Source organism: Myxocyprinus asiaticus, chromosome 49, assembly GCF_019703515.2.
Source record: "Myxocyprinus asiaticus isolate MX2 ecotype Aquarium Trade chromosome 49, UBuf_Myxa_2, whole genome shotgun sequence".
NCBI classification, from domain to species: Eukaryota; Metazoa; Chordata; class Actinopteri; order Cypriniformes; family Catostomidae; genus Myxocyprinus; species Myxocyprinus asiaticus.
This window is the reverse complement of record NC_059392.1, coordinates 3,043,702-3,059,385: the sequence shown is the minus strand read 5'-3', so window position 1 is coordinate 3,059,385 and position 15,684 is coordinate 3,043,702. Positions and strand designations below refer to the sequence as shown.

The window sequence follows — 15,684 nt, the reverse complement described above, 5'->3', positions numbered from 1 at the left end:
GCTTGGGCAGAGAGCGTGTGATGTGAGCATAAAGCACTATATATATGAACAGGAAAACAGCATTACACACATTTTAATGAATAGTTCACCCAGTATGAAAATTGTGTCACCCTAATGTCATTCTGAACCCAAATGGCTTTGCTCTGTGGAACACAAAAGGTGAATTTCTAAAGAATATCCAGGCCGTTCTTCATATAATGTGAGTGAATGACAAATGACGAATGCCAAATAGATCATGGCAACCAAAAAATATAAAAGCACTAAAAGACTGATAGAGCATGGTGTAAAAATAACTCTGTTGGACTGATCTGGCTGACTTCTTTACATAAGAATCCATGCAGTGGGTGCAGTTTGCAGGAGTAAAGTTATTTTTCTGCCAGCATTGGAAGTTGACATCCTAAGGCAATGAGCAAACCTGGTGGCACCACTTTGCCCACGCACCTGAAGAGCACTGATTCCAACATTTTTTAAATAAATAAATAAAATAAAATAAAATAAAATATCGGGGGGGAGCAAATAAAGGAACATTCTTGGGACCAGACCATTTTGCATGGCCGAGTGCCAATACTGCATAAGAAAGTGAATACCAGTTAAGGCAGAGGTCTAGGCCTGTACAACTTTGCATGCAAAATGCCCTTTAAGGCCACAAGACTGACTGTCCTTTAAATATTTACAGCTGCTGCTGAATCTAGTTCAGTGCTGACTCTATCAGACAGCGTTCCAACACAGAAGCTCTGTAATCAAGTAATCAAACTGGCCAAGATGTTCTACACTACCATGTAATAGAGTTGGGGTGAGGGGGTACATATTTTAAAGTATTGCAATATTCAACTCAATACTATATTGATATTCTTGCTGTTAGCAAGTGTGTTAAACGAGACGTACAGCATATGACGTCAAAAAACTCTCAATCATTTCCATTTATCCAAAATGAAAACTCAGAATGAGCTTTAACTTATAACAAGCTACAGGTCTATAAGTTGTTTCATTTGTAAGAATATTCGTTCAGATTCTCTGTAGAGCTAGATTGCATGGGTTTTCGTACAATGATAAATATGCTGGAACCAAGGTACGCTATTCCCTCACATCATTTGGTTTTTTGACACTGATGTGCTTATGCTTTACATTATTTCTATGGCTAAATGAGGAAGTCAGTTTAGCGCTTGTTGTGCAAAGCACGATACACTAAATAATCACAATATTATCGTATCTTGACCCAGATATCGCTAAAATATTGTATTGCCAGGCCACTGCTGATCCCACTCCAAACACCTAAGTGTGTAAAGACTTTAGGAGACATCTCAAATGGAGCTAATAGTTTAGGATTGGTAGGGAAAAAACTCAGAAACTACAGAAGCACCTAGTTAAGTTGATTCATGTTCATTCATGAGGAAAGAAAGATTTTCTTCTTTGCCCTGCTCTTGAATATTCATAACCAGGGACCTCTATGTATTCGGTCACTCAATTCAAATCTCAAATGAAACTCATTATCAATCTCTTATTTTAGCTCTCAGAGCTGTAGCTGACCTCAGAAGAAGAGGAGGAAGATGAAGAAGAGGAGACAGAAGTAGAAGAAAAAGAGGAAGATGAAGAAGCAGAGGAGAATGAAAGGAAGAGGAGGAAGAAAAAGTGGAAGAAGATGAAGAGGAAAAAGAAGAGAAGGAAGGAGAAAAAGCAGAAGAAGATGAAGAAAGAACAGGAAGACAAAAAGGAGGAAGAAGAAAAAAGAGGAAGAAGAGGAAGAAAAAAGAATCAGAATAATCAGAGGAAAGGAAGGAGGAAGAGAAAAAAAGAGGATGAGAAAGAAGAAAAAGAAGAGGAAATAGCAGAAGAATGAGGAAAAGGGAGGAGGAAGAAAAAAGCAAGGAAGAAGAGGAAAAGAAAGAGGAAGGAGGAGAAGGGTGAGCAGGAAGACAAAAAGAGAGGAGGAAGAAGGAAAAGAGGAGGAGGAAAAGTAGAATAGAAGGAAAAGAGGATGAAAGAGGAAAGAAGAGAAAAAAGAGGGCGAGGAAGAATGGAAACAGGATAAAGTAAAAAACAGGAAGTAAAAATAGGGGGACAAAGCAGAAGAATATAAAAAAGAGGAAGATTAAGAAGTATAAGGAGGAGGATGATGAGGATGAAAATGAAAAAGAAGAGGAATAAGTGGATGAAGAGGAAAAAGAAGAGGTGGCAGAAGAAGAAAAAAGGAAGCAGAAGAAAGAGGAAAAAAATGAGCAGAAAGAGAAAAATGAAGAGGAGGAGGAAGTAGAAGGAGGAGGAGGAGGAAAAAATACGATGAGAAAGAAAAAGACGAGGATGAGAAAGAAGATGATGTAGTAGAAGAACAAAGAAAAAGAGGAAGAAAAGAGTAGGCTGAGGAAGCAGAAGAATAGTAAAAAGAGGAAGAAAAGAGTAGGCTGAGGAAGCAGAAGAATAGTAAAAAGAGGAAGATTAAGAAGAAGAAATGGAGAAAGTAAAGAGAAAGATGATATAGAGGGAGAAGACAGAAAAGTGGAGGATAAGAAAGAAGAAAAGGATGAGGAAGAGAAAGAAGAAAAGGAGGAAGAAAAAGAAGAGGAACCAGAATAAGATAAAGAGGAAGAAGGCGGCGAGGAAGATGAAGAAGAGGGGACAGAGTCACCCTTCTAGAGAAGGCATTACACAAATCAAGGGTGAAAGCTGGGGAGCCAAGTCCCTTCAGAGAGGAGAGTTTGAGCTATTTATCCTGGCTGACCGCTCCCCATGTCCAGTCAGGCTTGATTACTGCTCTACAGGTTCGGAGGATCAAAGGAGTGGAGTATCATAAACTTGTCTCTGCAAATTTCCTCTGAGCGCCTCTTTCAGAGACGAAGCGTGTGCTGTGTGAGAATTCACAGTTCTTGTTTGGCTTCTCTCAATCCCCCACGCTCGCTCAGCGAAGTTGTGTAAATTGCCTGGAGCGAGGAAGGGATTTTAAAAAGACATGCGTCAAGTAAACGTGATGAAATGTTTCTTGCACATTTGGAAATAAAATCAAAAGGTAGCTAATATGTCACTCTTTGCTCTTCCAGGTGAGCAGCCTTTTAAAGAAAAAAATCTAACAATCATATCATCATACTAACACTTTTACAACTGTATGCAAATTGCTTAAACATGATTTTCTTAAGACTGGGAAATGGAAAACCCAGATTAGTGTTGGAGTGGAGTGATTACTCTGCACTGCCAAGTAAAAGACAAGAGTTGAACTTTTCAGGCAACGTATAAACTTGCCCCAGTGGAATAAAACCTTGTGACAGTTGCTTGAAAGACATTCTGTGAGTGACATCTCTTACTTCCAATTCTTATTCCTTAAGGCACTCCCTTAAGCAACCCCAGACACCTAGTGTGAAGAATGTGACAATAAATAATCATAAAAACTGTATGTTGCTTCCTGCCAGATTGACAGTACAGCTAAGGGATCAAACAATGCCAAATGGGAAGTTTGATGTCACACTAGCTTGCAATGTTTTACGCGGCTGTCAATTATTGCCTTGTAAAAAACAGGAAGTGTTAGGCATGTCATCATTAGCCGAGGTAGTAAACAGGAGTTGTTTGCAACAACACAGCGCAACGTTTATGGCAGGGCTCCTCAGCCCATGGATTGAGACTGCAGACAATACCCAAAGCAGGGAGTCAATATACACTGATCGGCTACAACATTAAAACCACCCACCTAATATTGTGTAGGTCCCCCTCTTGCCGCCAAAACAGCGCCGACTCGTATCTCAGAATAGCCTTCAGAGATGATATTCTTCCCACCGCAGTTGTACAGAGTGGTTATCTGAGTTACCGTAGACTTTGTCAGTTCAGTTTATGAGAGGCGGATGCTGGGAAAATACAGCTGGGTACGTGTTAACACAAGCCCAGTTCAACTTCCTGTAGAGAATCATTTCTCTGTCTTTTTCCTTACCTCTGATCTTCATTACTACTTCCATTTTCCCTATCGTTCGTGGCTCCTTTTCCTCTCATTATCTTTATATTTCCTTACATTATTCTCATCAAGGGTCTGTAAAGGTAAAAGCAGTACCTTCTGGTCCAGAGTTTTCCAAACTAACCCTAACCCTGACCCTAACTCAACCGTTTTTGTCTTAGTAACCCCTTCAGTAAAGAGATAGTTCACCCTCATGTTATTCCAAACCTGTACAACCTTCCTAGAGGTAAACTGCCATTGAAATCGACACTAGGTCCATCACCAAGTAAAGGGTGCTTCTACCAAGTAATTTATAACCGCTAATTACGCCCATGATTAATCCATTTGGGATGTGGTGAACTGTAACCAGCTTAAGCATTGCCCCTTAACCTCAAAGATTGAGGGAGTTTGGAAGACCTAAAGCTGCTCCAAAACACACTAGACTCGCAGCCAACCATGCAAACAACAATGAAATAACAGAACAGCTAGCCAACAGCGGCAGTCTCCCCACATCCGCTGCAGGGCTCCAGACTAAAAAAATGACTTAGGAGCCATTGGCTCCTAAACTGAAACATTAAGAAGCCAAATGGCTGTTTTTAGTCACCAAATCACACAATTGCTCAATTTAGATTGCTGTTCAGAAACAAGCTAGAAAGCAGAAGAAAAGGAAGACAGCTGATGACACATTAATCGGAGGTTTAATAAACAGTATACAGTATATAGTTGAGAAGATTCCCTTTTGTCTCATAAATGTTCACACCCCTTTCATAATTTATACAAATAATATAAGAGATAAATTGTTTTATTTAATACTGCTCTTCACAATCTACATTACAGATATTTACATAAAGTACAGTATGCATATAGTAGTGTGTTGTCTTCTTGAGCATCAATGAATGTTTGCACCTTGTGTAATAGAAAGATTTCAGCCACAACTGCAAGAAGAATTGTTCGGGATACAAAGAAAAACCCACAGGTAACCTCAGGAGAAATACAGGCTGCTCTGGAAAAAGACGGTGTGGTTGATTCAAGGAGCACAATACGACGATACTTGAACAAAAATGAGCTGCATGGTCGAGTTGCCAGAAAGAAGCCTTTACTGCGCCAATGCCACAAAAAAGCCCGGTTACAATATGCCCAACAACACCTTGACACGCCTCACAGCTTCTGGCACACTGTAATTTGGAGCGACGAGACCAAAATAGAGCTTTATGGTCACAACCATAAGCGCTATGTTTGGAGAGGGGTCAACAAGTATTGTGCTCCTTGAAACAACCACACCGTCTTTTTCCAGAGCAGCCTGTATTTCTCCTGAGGTTACCTGTGGGTTTTTCTTTGTATCCCGAACAATTCTTCTGGCAGTTGTGGCTGAAATCTTTCTTGGTCTACCTGACCTTAGCTTGGTATCAAGAGATCCCTGAATTTTCCACTTCTTAATAAGTGATTGAACAGTACTGACTGGCATTTTCAAGGCTTTGGATATCTTTTTATATCCTTTTCCATCTTTATAAAGTTCCATTACCTGGTTACGCAGGTCTTTTGACAGTTCTTTTCTGCTCCCCATGGCTCAGTATCTAGCCTGCTCAGTGCATCCACGTGAGAGCTAACAAACTCATTGACTATTTATACACAGATACTAATTGCAATTTAAAAAGCCACAGGTGTGGGAAATTAAACTTTAATTGCCATTTAAACCTGTGTGTGTCACCTTGTGTGTCTGTAACAAGGCCAAACATTCAAGGGTATGCAAACTTTTGATCAGGGCCATTTGGGTGATTTCTGTTATCATTATGATTTAAAAAGGAGCCAAACAACTATGTGATAATAAAAGGCTTCATATGATCACTATCCTTAAATAAAATAGTTTATTCAATGCCAAAATTTCACAATTTCTGCCAGGGTATGCAAACTTTTGAGCACAACTGTATGTATATATATATATATATATATATATATATAGTTTTACAATATTGCCTTAGTCTTTTACTGTTACCAGATGGTCCAGACACAGAGACAACAAGAGAGCAAATTGAATGAAATCCCAGATGCAGTTTATTGTGCTACTCCAATCCCAATCAATAATTACCAGAAGAAAAAACGTGGTACACAATACGGGACTTTTAATTATAAAGAAACCCGAAATACACATGGGACTCTTACTTTGAAATGTCTGCACTCCCAGTTGTGAGTTCACTGATGGCTGATTCGCTGAGAAAGTGAATCTGATTCAGACTGCTAACCTGAGCTCCCGAGTTCAAACCTTCAGTAAAGATCAGGTGATTCATGAAAAAGATCCGGTTCAAAAGAGTAATTTGGTCATGACTCTCTTGTGCTGGGTTTGTTGTTGCGTGCGGTGTTCGTCAGAAACAGAACAGGTGAAAAGCATCGCGAGACACACTGGTGCGCGCTCTATAGATGTATTCAATAACTTACAAGATGATATCTGATGAAACCGCACACAACCCGACTGTCGCCAGTGGTGACTAGATTTTAAATTATAGTCGCAACAAATTATTTTTGGTCACATTTGTGACCATTTTAGTCACAGTCTGGAGTCCTGCGCTGTATTGATCAGACAAGCCATTTCTCTGAGACTCAACCCAACTTTATGTACCCTGTTAATACAAACCACTGCTAATTACAGGCTCATATTGCTAGAGCAGAGATCAGCCATACACAAAGATTATTTGAACAGAAGATGAGGAAAGAATCAATAGGCAAGGAGAAAGAATGGCCCTGGATTTGTTGGCCCTTAACGATGGGGCACACTGACCAGAAAACAGTTTGCAGGTGTTTTCCTGTATATCTGCATCTGCACACTCAGGCATAGCATCACCCAGGCGGTATGCAGAATTCTCAGGTTTAGCTGATATTTATAGGAGAACAACTATCATTAATCATTTTGTGGGCAGGAAATGAGGGACCAGATCCTTATTCATGGGTCATCTGAGGTGTACCGCAAGAGGAAATTTCAAAGAATAAAAATAAATTCTGTGAATATTTACTCTCCCTCATGGCATTTCAAAGCCGTTTTACTTTCTTTCTTTCTTAAATTTTGGTCTGTCCCTCCCACAAACCTATCGTATGGCTTCATTGACCACTTTTATTATACTTATGTTGATTGCGCTTCCTTTTTGAGACTACACATCTTCAGACAATTTTCTAAATTGCTTATTTTGCGTTCCGCTGAAGAAATCATACGGGTTTAGGTGAACCATTTCTTTAAACGCACTGATACTGTAACCTAACTTCACCTCACCTTAAGCATTATTCTTCCATTGTGTATGTCAATTGTAGTCACATACAGTGAAAGAATCAGACTCTGTCTATGGCCTCTGGCACTCTAATGTTTTATAATGCACTTTTCTCTGCTGGACATAGTTATTTCCACCCTAGAACAGCGGGAGTGGTAATCAGCCATTCTCTTTTCCTCCAAATCACTCACATTGTGGCTTTAAGAACACAACAGTGGTGCTAATACACAAAAACCCGCCGGGTTGGCCATCCATTGGATGGTATGTCAAGAGAGACAGAGAAAAGAGACATGTAGAAATTATGAAGAGTGGAAGGAATAAAGATAAAAGGCAAAATTGGATGGATGGATGGCAACCGTATCTGTGAACTTGACATATCTGTAGTGTCCGCAAATGAATCCTCTCCCGAATTACTACAGTGTTGCGTTTCACACAAGATTTCACACTTTCAGTTCCATACTGCAAAAACTCAATGAACATGTAGATTGATGGATTAAAATTTTCAGTCCAGCCAGAATTTGTTTTCGACTATGTGGGGGCGACATCAGAAGTGCACGTTTGCCGAGGCGCACAGCCTAGAGGGATTGTCGGTGGAAAGAGGGCTGATTGTCTGCACGGCAGAAATCCACAAGCCAGAGAAATGTGCGAGACGAGATTTCAGAAAAAATTAGTCACTGGACTATGTGTGTCCACAAAACGCAGAGCATCCCCTCTCCTCTGATCAGAGAAAAAGACATTTCAAACCAGACACAGAGAGCGATAAAGTGACATTATGATTGCTCAAACTGTTCTTGAGTGAGACAAAAGAGACAGGGATGAATTTGGAAATGGTAGTGCAAAAGTGGTGATTAAAGAAATGGCCAAAAAAAAGGGGTTCTGAGGCGAGCGCCGGGGTCAGAGCAGTCCAATTAAAACTGTGCAAGGCGCAGCAGAACAAACGCACTTCGTCCTGCAGGGTAGCAGCCAATTAGAAGCGACTGATCAAACGGGTATGGTCTGTGGCGAGATCGTCCTCTCTGACGCTCTGCTGTGCTAATGAGTTTCCTGTACCCAGAGTTTGAAGGAGGCAGGGTCACAGTGTGAACACACACACCAAGAAATGAAGGATGATGTTAGAGAGGTGAAAGTGAGAGAAATAATAATAATAAAAAATGAAAGAGAGATATATAGAGCTCTGTTCCAAAACTTGGCGAGATGCCTTGTGTCTATTTGCTACATAGGCTACATAAGTCAAATGGATCCTTGTAAGTGACTGATTTGGAGTGTTATTCATAGGCAGCATCTCTGTATGCAACAAAAGTAGTGCACTTTCTGTGAATTGCACAGGAGAGGGGGGTGCTCACCCTGTGGTCTGTGTGGGTCCTAATGCCCCAGTATAGTGACGGGGACACTATACTGTAAAAAAATCACTGTCTTTCGGATGAGACGTTAAATGGAGGTCCTGACTCTCTGTGGTCTTTAAAAATCCCAGGGCACTTCTCGTAAAGTGTAGGGGTGTAACCCCAGTGTCCTGGCCAAATTTCCCCTATAGCCCTTATCAATCATGGCCTCCTAATAATCCCCATCCATTAACTGGCTCTATAACTCTACTCTCTGCTCTCCACCAATAGCTGGTGTGTGGTGGGAGTACTGGCGCACTATGGCTGCCGTCGCATCATCCAGGTGGATGCTGCACACTGGTGGTGATTGAGGTGATTCCCCCTATACTATGTTAAGCTCTTTGAGTGCCTAGAAAAGCGCTATATAAATGTAAGGAATTATTATTATTATTATTAAATATAAGTCCATTTACTAATCAATTTGAAAAAAAAAATCAATACATTTTATTATTACTAAGCTAAAAACGCAAGCCTCAACTTAAACTGCACAAACAAATATTAGTCAAATTGTAATTCGATTGAATTTTTTTTATTCAATACTTTTCAGTATATGATGTAATTATACATTATTATAAATCAATATTTCACTCACTTTGTTCACCATCTTGGATGGATTGAATCAGAATTGGCACCAGAATTGCTTACATTTTCCATAAACCACCTTTTAAATAAAAACGTAATTCATTTAGAGTAACTAATTATTTTGCAATCCTGTTACACCCAACACTGCTACTCTCGCTAAGGAACTGAAATCATTCAGAGGAATTGGAATGGTTTAACTACTTATGCTTCCCTATACATTTCTTCACTAAAAAAATGATTAGATTACAGTAACTTACTACCTTAACTGCATTGCACCCAATATTGCTCAAAAGTACAAAAAGACAACTAATTGACCAAAACGTTAATTCGGTAACTGTAACTAATTCTTTTGCAATTGGGTTAAACCAAGCACTGCTCAAAAGTACTAAAATAATCATTAATGAAATCTTGATTTGAAATCACACTTGTTTAATTCCTTACGTTTCCCATAAGCTACTTCATAGTAATTTGATAACAGTAAGAAATTACTTTGAAATGGTAGAATCGTTTAGACGAATTGAACTTGTTAAATTCCTTACGATTCTAATCCCACTGACGTCTGCAGTGCCACAACGTTAAGCAGAGTCTAAGAGTCGGTGATGAGTGCATGTTTCTTGCCTCGCATTTCTGCAAGACTCCTCCAAGGACTCCCAGCGGACCCTGCGACAAGGTGGAAAGCAGATGGCACATCTTAAGCATTCAGCTCACCGCTCTTGTGGGCAGCCAGAAGGCGGCTAAAAACAAACCTAAGCCCATGGAAAGAGCACAGGCAGATTTACAGCAAAGCCTTCCTGTGTTTCTCTGCCACAGGCGGGTGGACACACCCGCGAGGCAGCAAGGTGACTGAGAACTTACTGTAGTCACCAGCTTCTGAAATTTGCAGCTGATGGCAAAGCCTTGAGCAGGGGCAAAAAATTAAAGTGCTGTTTCCACTGTAGATGTTTAAACACAAATTCTGACTGTGATGGTAGATGTTCTAAATGATTTTGATTGATGTCGGCACATGAATCTAGGAGACCCGGTGTTGTCCTATGGGAGCATGCATACACAGTTGACATATGTGTTCAGATGTGTATGAGTGTTTATGGGGCTTGCTGATAAGGTTAGGTAAATGCAAGACCACAGCAGATGGGAATGAGTGGGCAATGGGAGAGCCACAGTTTTTTTTTCCAAGTGCTACCGCCTGGGTTCCTCCTGGCCCACATGGGTCTTGCCAAAGCCTGGATTTTCATACAAAACTGGGCTGCCTACAAAAACCCTCAGCTTGGATTTAGGCCCAGGAAGAAGCCTGCAAGCTGCCTGCTCCAGTGACAAGGCAGATGGCTAGACCTCAGCATGCAGGGAACAAATGAATAACTCATTGTTGAAGAAAGCAGAGGTTCTACTATTGGCCAGGATGGATTTAGACCTTCTGCGACAGTACAACTGGGTGTTGGGGTCAAGCTAAAACTAAACCAGAGAATGCTGAAAGCTGGACTATTCTGCTATTCTTCAGGGTTCCCACACCTTTTTGACCAATCAATTTCCTTGAACTTTCCAGTTGTTTGTGATTAATGAACTTCTAAAAAATAATTAAAAATCAGAACATTCTGAATGAATCATTCAGACCAATTGTAATCATTACCCAATTTGGACCAATCACGAATCCTTTAGACCAATTTGTGAAGCAGTTCGACCAATTCATTAAGAAGAGCCGACTGAAAAGATAGATTTTTATCAATATCCAGTCGATAAAATATCTTAGAGTAGAGCATAACTAGAAAAATGGATAGTCGTTTAATACATTTTCATTACCTTTAAGGTTTTTTAAATTTCCACGACTTTTCAAGCCTGGAAAACACAATTAATGACATATTGAATTAAATATTGAGTGATATTTCCAGGTTGACCGAGGGATACCTGATACTCTTGCGAGATTCGTATTCTCTGCCACCAAGATTAGGGTTGGCTTGCTGTGGGACTCCAAATAAAAAAAATTTATGAATGCTTGAGAGCCAATCTCTCAAGACTTTTCCCAGAACAAGGGTTACCATCTTGAAACAACTAGGGTCTAAAAGGGAATTTCAAGGAAGTCTGTAGCACAAAAAAAAAAAAAAAAAAAAAGTTAAAAAGTTTCCACACTTGGTTGCAATTTTACAGCTATGTTGCTTAAAATAACTATTGAACAAAATATGCAAATATTTGTTCTCTTGAGCTTTTGTGGACTTGTAGATTTTGTGCTACATCACTTCGCAAACAATTGTTTGCATTCCACTCAATATCTCTGCCGGTCTTTAGCGAGAAACTTGCACAGTTGGAAATGTAGGAAATCTCCAAGGTAACTTCATACTATAACCTGAAAGAGTAATCAAGCTTTGTTGTCATTTACATGACACTAATTACATCTACAGGCAGGTACAGTGACACTCCAACAAAGAACTGTTTGTGCTAAAGGCTTATGGTGTAATTAAACATTTTCATTACGGTTTCCATTTATATGTTCTGCTAAATAACTGGACTCAAAGCAGGCTAACATCATGTTTACACTCAACGTGAACAACATTGTATCTACACAATGTTGACTTGACGTTGCCTACATTGGAATCATCAAATAAGCATGTCATCTTTTAATGTTCAAATCAGCTTCAATCTCAAAGATTAAAGTATACTTAATTTTTCCACGTGCCATTCCATCTCAAGCACTGTCGAGCATCAAAGTATACCTTCTGTTGACCGCACGGAAAAACGGAGTATACTTTGGGTTCACGGCTAGATTTCAATATATAACAAAAAAAAAAAAAACTCTGCAACAATTCATGATATTTTAAATAAAATAAACATTGCAGATGGACAGGGGAAAATAACCTCTAATGTCTTACCTCTAATGATTGACAGCTTAGCTTGGACATTGATTTCGCCTTCGCTGTTTTCCGCCACACACTCGTAGATGTTCTCGTCTCGAGGTGCACGGAGAGGCTGGATCCTCAGAACGGCTCCCGCACCTTCGTCAAATTCTATTGTCTGTGTTCAAGGACAAAGAGCAGGTACATATTACAACACTATAAACCTTCCCCTAACCCTTAACCTAAACCCTAACCACCTACCCGTACCGCAACCTCAGTAGTTGCACGTTAATTTTTTGGAGAATTTTGCAAAACAATATGTAGTTACACAATATCTACACTGTATTGTATGTATTTTAATGCTCGTACATAGTTAAAGAAACCTAATATAAAGTGGGACCACTTTTCTTACAAACACTGTGTGCCTTATGACATGTAACATATGTTTGTGTACACAATTAAAAGAATATTTCACCCAAAAAGATTCTTCAAAATTCACTTTGTGTGTTGCACAGAAGAAAGTCAGTCATAAATGTTTGAGGGTAAGTAAATGACATAATTTTTATTTTTGGGTGAACTATTACTTTAAGCTTGAAGAAAAAGTGTCCAAAAACACCACTAATACATAGATGATGCTTTGAGCTCAAATTATGAGAGAGAGATAATTAGATTCCAGGGGCAGAGCCAGGAGTTTTTCACAGGGGTGGCCTGGGCCAGCGATCAGTCTGTAGTGGCACAGAAATGTTCAGGGGGAGGGGGAATATAGTGACATCTGGGACACAGAGGTGCAGCGACCTTGGTGTGTGCACATGTTAAGACTCCTGTGTGTTGCGGTTGTACAGAGACAGTTCCACCTCTAAAAACTAAATTATGCCCAAGACAAAAAATGACCAAAGCGGCAGTTGCGAGCGGGGTGGCCAATGGGGTGGCCAGGCTTCGGTCCATGGTGGCCACGGCCACCCCCTAGCTCTGCCACTGTTAGGTCCTGCTGTGCTTGTACATTTGATGTCATTGTAGTGAAAACAGTCACATGAATAAATAGGGAAATGACATGGCTCTTTGTGAGCCAGTGGCGAAAACTCTCTTAAAAAAGTCTATGATAATAAGGAGTGTTTGTGAAGGGGCACTGTCCTAACTGTGTGTAGATCAATATCAAAGCAAAGCCTTCGGGGGGAAATGAATTAATTCAAACCTCTCACAAAATGATTTTCAAATGCAATGAAAATGATCATTCCAGCCTGCGCTGAACATACTCCTGGGTTTTCACCGTCGAGTGGATGAGAAAAGGCAAAGCTAAATCAGAACCGCTAACTCATATTGTTGCATTGATCTGTTTTTGAGAGAAGTTTTGCGTGTTTCTTTATGTCTGACACACTAAGCATCAGTGAAGAGTGTACAGCTGCCAGCTGTGTTATGACAAATCAAAACAAAAAAACATGGCAAACTAGCAAGGAAAATAAGACACAGATTGACTCTTTGCAATGCTACATAAACACTAGAGAGCTAGCCAATTAGCAGTTCCAGTTTATGAACTTTATTTGAGAAATACAAATGGAAATACTACTCTACTACTAATCATTTTATAATAAGGTTGTACACATTAACATATAGTTAGCAGTTAAAGCGAAAGTTAACACGAACTAACAAGAAACAATAGTTTAACGGCACTTATTAAACTGCGTTATTTTTATTTTCTACCTACAGTATACTACTACCTTTGTAACATTAAAAGCGTATATGATAACATTAGTTAATTTATTATAAGCAAACATGAATTAACAAAGAACAATTGTATACATTCTTTATAAATAAACAATTGTATTTCATTATACTTAATTAATGTTAACAAATACAACCTTATTTTGAAGTGTTACCGAACTATCTTTGGGGAAAAAAAATCATTGTCCACTATTATTTCATGACACATAATTAACTAATGTTAAAGCTGCACTATGTTATATTTTTTGGTAAAAAATGAACAAATTGCCATTATTGATCCGAGTACATAAACAATTAGTGTTCAATGTAAGACTATAAAAAGGATTGTATTTTGAGCTGTCGGGTTCAATTTGCCGTGAAATCGCTGTCTTATGACGTTCATCCTTGTGTCATTACATCATGTCCGTAAACACAGGAAAGAAGCACCGGCTGTCTCATTTTCCAGATGGAGAAACTATCTACGCTGTTCAGCTCAGTTCAGTAACACTCACACAGTTCAGGACAGCATCGCTGCAGTCTAGATGGATGTTTATCTGTTGTTTACCTGCTATAATGCTTGTATATGTTGTCTGGTAGGGTTCTTGAAACTTATATTGCTTGTCATGCTTTTATGAATCGAACATTACTCGTGTGTTAACCGATCGCGATACATCTATGTTGTCCGGTGAAGTTGCCGTTACATGTTTAAAATGCATGACTTCTGAAATGTACTTCTTGTAATTGTTATATTGCATATTTAAGCATATTATTTTTACGTTTAATAAAGTATATTTTATCCCCATCATTACTGAATCCTCATTGTATGTTTTTAGTTTACGGTGTTATTGTGTGCATTGCATAGACGTGCTATTGTAGTAACGGAGGCTGGACAACATCGTTTAAAATTAATAAAGTCTTATATTGAACTCGCATCAGCCATATCACGAGTTTCACCTCTTAAATTGAAAACTGTAGTACAATTCAAACATTAATAGTAGATAAAACACTTGAATAATCATATTAAGATCTGCTGGTGGTGGCTGAGGACAGTCCCCTTTTCTCTATTTAAAAAAAAAGTGTTAAAAAAGTGTTGTGTCAGAAAAGCGATTTAAGTGTAAAATTCATTCAAATATGTAAATAAGAGTATTGTTTATCTTCATCAAAGCAAGTAATATTTCCGTTTCAAATGTTTAATCGTATAACATAATATCAACATGAAAACAGCACGTTATGACTCCGGTTCCAGTCATGATCACACACACAGTCGATGTCCAGGTAAACTCAAATTGGGAGATTCATCTGCCAGAAGAGCAGAGCCAGAACACGACTGACGTAATGTATTCTTCCGCAAATTGCTTGCAATTTTAAATTTCAACCACAGATGTCGCTAGAGAGCACAAAGTTACCTAGTGCAGCTTTTACAAATACAACATTATTTTGAAGTGTTACCAAACATTCTTCAGGAAATACTAAGGAAATACTAACTAATATTTTAAAATAAGGTTGTATATGTTAACAGATAGTTAACCGTTATAGCAGTTAACACAACAGTTAACATAAACTAACAATGAACTTTAGTTTTACAGCATTTATTAAAGTTCGCTAATGTACGCTATTGTTAATATACACATTTACCAATAAACTGAGTACTTTAAAAGTTTCATATGTTAACATTAATTCATAATAACTAACTTGAATTAACAATGAACAGTAGTATTTATGTATTTTTTTTATGTATTTTTTTTTAACCAAGATTAAAACATTCTGTTCAGAAAAATGGTTAATTCCTACCTAACAGGGAATGTTTCAACAACTTTGGCTAGCGTATTTGAAGGTAACGAACAAACGTTGTCGATATAACGTAAATTAATATTCCATAAATGTTCTCACAATCAAGTTCTAAGTGCAACATTGTTCACACTATACATTGTTTTAAACTAAATGTACTTTTGAGATTGAACAAAATTTAAATCAGCAAATTTTCAGGAATGTTATGCTAACCTTTAAATAACGTTCTACTCATGTAAAAAACATTTTCA

The 15,684-nt window shown here is 38.7% G+C and overlaps 1 protein-coding gene across 5 annotated transcripts in view; it reads right to left on the bottom strand.

The window, feature by feature from the left end:
* The window catches only part of LOC127438034 (receptor-type tyrosine-protein phosphatase S-like), a 276,854-nt gene that overhangs the window by 119,787 nt on the left and 141,383 nt on the right, over positions 1 to 15,684 (bottom strand). For all 5 annotated transcript variants that reach the window (XM_051693295.1, XM_051693296.1, XM_051693297.1 and 2 more), the window contains exon 5: positions 11,984 to 12,125. In XM_051693295.1, the coding sequence (XP_051549255.1) occupies positions 11,984 to 12,125 (142 nt within the window). The remainder of the gene's footprint in view (positions 1 to 11,983; positions 12,126 to 15,684) is intronic.